Below are 6,274 nucleotides of genomic sequence, written 5' to 3'. Positions count from 1 at the left end.
TTAATTATAAAAATGAGCCATACAAAAAGACTCTCTCTTAAATTTTATTAAAAAGGATACCTCTAACTCTCTCTCTATATATATCTTAAAAAAGATATCAAAGATCCTTTTAAATAAATAGATCATCACATGGATGGGATATTAAAATCCTATCTAAACTAAAAATAATTAAAATTTATAAAAAAATTAAATAACTTCTAAAAGGAATAATTAAGTAGAATAATATTGAAAATAGATTTTAATAAAAATAAGACAAAGAATGATTATCTACAGGATTTATCCTAACCTGCAATTATTTAGATACTATCTTTTCTTGAAACCATTCTCCGTGGTTACATATATTTGAGCATTTTCTTAATACATTCAATTCTTATCTATTCTTATTAGTATTTGACTATATTTATTTAAATTCAATATAATTACTATAGTTGATTTCATTTTCGTTTTAATGTTTAATTTCTTTTTCCCCTTATCTCCCAGATGCAAGAAGATGGCAAGAAAACCAGGTTAACGGTTGAAAGGAAACAAAATGTGGTGATAGCTGAGGCGAACCAAACAGCCGGCAATGCTCGGGATTAGACGCATCAATCCCACAGCCCACACGGCTCGGGACCCAGTGACAGTCCCCACACCATTGACAAGACCCATCACTCAAAAGTCCCAGTGTCCCTTCTCATAATTGGCCCTGTTGGCCCCATCAGACCTAAACCGAAGGACACTGTATCTAACCACCAAACGTTACCACTAAATCAACTGCATCAGATGGTCTTGTTCTCCATGACCCCACCGATCCAACGGCCCTCAATCAAACAGTACAACCCTGTTACCGACAGCTACTTGAATTAAAACTATTGCAACTAATACCCCATGCTGCATTACTGATGGCATTTTGGTGAATGTTTTTAACGCCAGGGGCTTTTTGACTAACAGCTGCATGCACTTGTCCAATCAAATTCAGTGCATTCTGGATTTGTTTCTTCTACTCTCTCTCTCCCTCTGCATCAAAAAGAAAAAAATTTAAAATATTTAACTAATCATCATTACTTTCTCTCTCAACAACTAATAAACTGCTTCTAATTAAACCAACAAATTTGATGCTTGATATGTAATATGATATTAAGACAGATTAGTTCGTAATATTATTGGCAATACGTCGTGGCATCAAAATCGTGCGAAGAAATGGTGCTGGTGACCATTTAGAGGCTTAACCAATAACAATGGTTTAAAGTTAATGATTTCCCGCGCCCGGAGCCAAACTTTGGAGGGCATTTTGGGAAAAGGATATCGAAGAAAGGGCACTTTGGTCAAGTTGCTCAGGGAAAAGCCGGCCAAGTAGCGTCGCGATCTGACGACTGCCTCCTGTCTGTGGTGGGGCCCACCTGGGGCCCGGGACACCGAGCTCACCGGCGTCCAGCTGGGCGATCAGGGCCGTCCATTTAGTGGATAACCCCGAGGAGACGGGCGCCCTGCCGTCGGACCGATGAACCGTCCCGCTCATTCTCGATCCCGATTGGCGGTTAGCAGCCTGAGATTGGTGGGGTCCACTACGATCGGACGGCCTCTATTGAAGCGCAGCACATCGCCCGGAAAGGTGGTCAGCAGATGGACCCCGTCGGAGCTCGGGCACCACCGTATCTGTAGATCAGGGCCGTCCGGCCGATGGATCACTGCGCCCCCTTGCAAGTAAAGTGACAAAAATACCCTTATGCGGCCAACTAGTCTTACAAGGGTAAATTGGTCATTTGGGCATAATAATAATATCGGGAGGGACTATCGTATTGGCTGAGATAGCGGGTGATATATCGGAGCATTTAGTTCAAAAGTGGGGTAAAAGAGGTTTGTGTTAAATGACGTAAATGCCCCTAGTGGGAGGATGTCGTCACGTGGTAAATGGGTGGCATATGGGGGTATTTCGGTCAGGAGGGGAAACTGGCATGATGATGATTTTTTGGGCAGGGGAAGCTTTTTCTCTTTAAATTTTTGGATGTTATTATAACATCTGACAGAGTTTCGAGTGTTGGGCACTGTTCACCGTTGCGACTAATGAGAAAGATGAGGAAATTAAATCACAGGCAAATACTTTAATATATGTATGAACTAAATAAAAATTTGGAAGAAAAGAATAAATGGCTTTAAATTAATATTTATTAGTTAAAAATTAGGGGAAAAAAAAGGGGGAAAAGGAAGGATGTGGGGTGGCAGAAATCTCTGAAGCCGGAGAGAGATAGATAAATACAGTCTCTGAAGGGAGAGAGAAAATAATTATTTATTTTCAAAAGTTTGATAATAATTTTTAAAAGGAAAGGAAAATAAAAAATAAGAAGAGGTTCTAGAGAGAGAAAGAAAGAAGGGGAGGAGAGGGAAGCACTTTACTACTTTTTTATGATGCACGCATCGATAACGCCGGAGAGGGAGAGGGAGAGAGAGAGAGAGGAGAAGGGTACAGGGTACGGCTTCTACCACACCTCTTCCAGCTCTACAACTCCATCAATCCATCCAGAGAGAAAGGAGAGAACGAAAAGCAAGCAACAGGAGAACAGAGAAAGAGGGGAAGAAGGAGAGGTGGAGAAAAGATGAGGAAGATTTAGGAGGGGAAGGGGGAGGGGGAGAGAGAAGAACAAGGAGTTGGAGGAGTGTCCTGTGAGATTGGAGAAACCCATTAATCCCACTACAAATAACTATTACCCTCCTATAGTTGGACAAGTACATACAAACAAAACAAATAACCCAAATATAAAGCCAAAGTCCAGATCTTCATTATCTCTTTCTATTAGTACTACTACCGCTGCTACAATTCTCAAAGCCTATCTCATAAGAGAGAGAGAGAGAGAGACAGAAGAAGGTGGTGGGAGTTGGAGTTGGGGGCTAGAGGGCTTTTGTATGTGGTGGAGAGGTATTAGATGAGGGGGATGCCCTTTAGTCTCCAAGAGGAGGGGGCCTTGGAAGTCTTAATAGCAGGGGAAGAGAAAAAGAGCCTCTTTTGGGGCAGCGGCGGCGGTTGTGGGAACAATAAGCGGCGGAAGGGACAGCCGGAGGGTTCGGAGCCTCGGTCGGTGCTGGATAATAGAAGGAGTCCCAGCCCCCCAACGTCCACATCCACGCTGTCTTCCTCCCTGGGCGGCGGCGGCGGCGCTTCCTCCGACACCGCCGGCGTGGCGGCGGTATCCGACAACCCCGGCCCCCGCAAATGGCCCCCCACCGCCGCCGCCCCCGCATCGGCCTCCGCCACCATCCCTTCGGTGGAAGAGGCCCGGAAGGAGGAGTGGGCGGCCGAGCTCCAGCCCATCCCGGCCGCCGCCCTGGAGAGCGGTGGTGGGAAGTGCGGCGGCGTCGGCCTTGGCGCTGTGGAGGACTGGGAGGCGATGCTCTCCGAGTCCGCCGTCTCCCCTGGCCAAGAGCAGACGTTCCTCCGCTGGATCATGGGCGACATCGACGACGCCGCCGGGCTCAAGCATCAGCTGATCCCTCCGCCGGAGCTCGACTGCGGCAGCAGTTCCGCCGGCACTTTCGGCCTCGTTGATCCGGGCTTCGGCCTTGACCCCATTGGCGGTCTCGGCGGCGGAGCGATGGCCTCGATCTCCTCCTCCAATCCATCTCCAATGGCCTCCTCCGCTGCATCCGCTGGTGGATTCGGCCCCATTAGCAGCAGCAGCAGCGTCAAAGTTCCCACCTTTGGGGTCGCCAACCCGCCAAACACCGCCACTGTCTTCCCTCCGGTGCCGGCGAACAGCCTCCCTCTGCCGCTCTCCCTGCCGCCCGGCGTCTTCTATCAGGAGCCCGTGGAGGAGAAGCCGGTCCTCTTCGGCCCGGGCTTTCTTCTCAGCCAGCACCAGCAAGCCCAGGCGCCGCAAAACCCGGCCTTCTTCCTTCCTCTTCCCCATTTCGACGCCCAGCCGCCGGCCCACCTCCTTCCGTCCCAGGCCAAGCGCCACCACCCGCTATCCGTCGACCAGATGGCCCCAAAGTCCCCCTTCGCCGACTCCCCCGGCCCCGAGTTCTTCCTCCGCCGCGGCCAATCCCAGCCGCAGCCCTTCCCGCCGCTAAATGTCGCTCCTTTCCACCTCCCGCAGCGCTCCAAGGTGGCCTCGGGCGGCGAGGCAGCGGCGACCGCAGCCGCCGCCGCGCAGCAGCAGCAGCAGCAGGCATTGATCGAGCAGCTCTTCAAGGTGGCGGAGCTCGTCGAGGCCGGGAACACCGTTAGCGCCCGTGGGATATTGGCGCGGCTCAATCAGCAGCTCCCCTCCCCCGTGGGGAAGCCCCTCCTCCGCTCCGCCTTCTACTTCAAGGAGGCTCTTCACCTCCTCACGTCCCCCACCGTCCCCAATCACCCTCCATCCCCTCTCGCCACCCCCTTCGACGTCGTCCTCAAGCTCGGCACGGTCAAGGCCTTCTCCGACGTCTCACCCGTTCTCCAGTTCACCAATTTCACCTCCGTCCAGGCCCTCCTTGAGGAGCTCCGCGCCGCCCCCCGCATCCACGTTGTCGACTTCGACATCGGCGTCGGCGGACAGTGGTCCGCCTTCATGCAGGAGCTCGCCCAGCGCCGCTGCACCGCCGCCGGTGCCGCCTCCCCTTCCTTAAAGATCACAGCTTTCGCCTCCTCCTGCTCCCACCACTCCCTCGAGCTCCACCTCACCCGCGAGAACCTCTCCCACTTCGCCGCCGACCTCAACATCCCCTTCGAATTCATTCTCCACAGCCTCAACCCCTTCGATCCCTCCCCCCTCCTCAGCCTATCCTCCGCCGGCGCCGATGAAGCCATTGTCGTCAACCTCCCTGTCGGCTCCTTCGTCCACCCACCCGTCCCCACCCTCCTCCGCCTCGTCAAGCAACTCTCCCCGAAGATCGTCATCTCCGTCGATCACTGCAGCGACCGCAGCGACCTGCCATTCGCCCAGCACTTTGCACACGCTTTCCAGTCCTACACTGTCCTCCTGGACTCCATCGACGCAGCGGGCACCAACCTGGAGTCTGCCAACAAGATCGAGCGCTTCTTGGTGCAGCCCAGAATCGAGAACGCCGTGCTTGGCCGCCACCGGAATGCCGACAAGATGCTCCCCTGGCGGGCACTCTTCAACTCGGCCGGCTTCGTGCCCGTTCAGTTCAGCAACTTCGCGGAGACGCAGGCCGAGTGCCTCCTGAAGAGGGTGCAGGCGAGGGGATTCCATGTGGAGAAGCGCCAGGCGTCGCTGTCCCTCTGCTGGCAGCGCATGGAGCTCGTCTCGGTGTCAGCTTGGAGGTGCTGAAGGAGCTCCCTTCTCACAGGCATGTTATTAAACTCAAGGTAGTCTCACCATCTCTCAAGCCTAGACCAATTGCAAAAATTGTGGATGTTCAATGGTGGCAACTTGTTTTGTTGTCGAATATGGCATTATCTTTCCAGTGGTTGATCTCTACTTGGTTGTCATGTGGTTTCAGATACAATTTAACAAACTGGGAAGTTGGTATAGTTCTAGTTTTCGATTTCTTGTGATCGTTTTGAACATTGGTAGTAATGTTTATGTTGTCTTGACGTTATCTGAGAAGCAGTTCTTGCTTCTGGTTAATGTGGATGTACACTTGACCTGAAGGATTACTTTTGGCTGCGGAGTTTAACACCTTAGAAAAACTTAACCTGCAAATTGTGGATGCAGCATGGGATAACTTTCTAGTGCTCATCATGCATTGTATGTGATTTTACTGCTTATTTATTCTAAGTATGTTTACGTCACATTGATCAGGCATGAGCAAACTATACTGTTCCATCGTTGGTTTTATGCATTTACTTCATAATCACAGCTGCTCATGATAAAAATCTTATTGATGGTAGCAAAGAGCTAGTTACGGTTCTCAAAATTTACCACTATTTTCACTTTCTCGAGTTTTGCTTGCAGCCAAGGAAAAATTATTGCTATAGTGTACATAATTATGTCTCAACATACAAATTTTAGGGATTTGTATGTATCTTCCCCTGTTTCTTTGAATGACCATGCAAAAGAAATGTGCTTTGCTTTGTTTGGTAGACATAGGGCCTTCCGGGAAATATTTGCAAAGTTTTGTAGTGTTCTGAATATTATCTTGTTTCTAGCAGAGACTGCCTCTTCAAAATTGGTAACTTTGGATTCTTATGTCGGATGAGTGAACTGGACTGGCTCAGTGCATATCATGGTTACTGTTGACCATCCTATCATTCCTTACCCTAACAATTTGAAATGTGTATTGTCAGAAAATGGTCTTTCCTTTGGTCCATGTTCTTCCATTATTCGAATAGGAAACCTTGGTAAAGAATGCATGG

The 6,274-nt window shown here is 49.9% G+C and overlaps 1 protein-coding gene across 1 annotated transcript; it reads left to right on the top strand.

Annotated features, from left to right (window-relative positions):
- Positions 1-2,366: 2,366 nt before the first annotated feature.
- Positions 2,367-5,569, top strand: LOC105054987 (uncharacterized). Its single transcript, XM_010936668.4, has one exon. It carries the CDS (start codon positions 2,901-2,903, stop codon positions 5,244-5,246), a length of 2,346 nt encoding a protein of 781 aa, XP_010934970.1. The 5' UTR covers positions 2,367-2,900; the 3' UTR covers positions 5,247-5,569.
- The last annotated feature ends 705 nt before the right edge of the window (positions 5,570-6,274 follow it).

The sequence above is a fragment of the Elaeis guineensis genome, chromosome 12 (genome assembly GCF_000442705.2).
Source record: "Elaeis guineensis isolate ETL-2024a chromosome 12, EG11, whole genome shotgun sequence".
Classification (NCBI taxonomy): Eukaryota; Viridiplantae; Streptophyta; class Magnoliopsida; order Arecales; family Arecaceae; genus Elaeis; species Elaeis guineensis.
Note: the sequence above shows the minus strand (reverse complement) of the source record. Positions and strands in the feature narration are given on the sequence as shown.

Excerpts from the sequence above, each read along its gene's own strand:
- LOC105054987 (XM_010936668.4), top strand. The coding sequence starts at position 2,901 with ATGAGGGGGATGCCCTTTAGTCTCCAAGAGGAGGGGGCCTTGGAAGTC.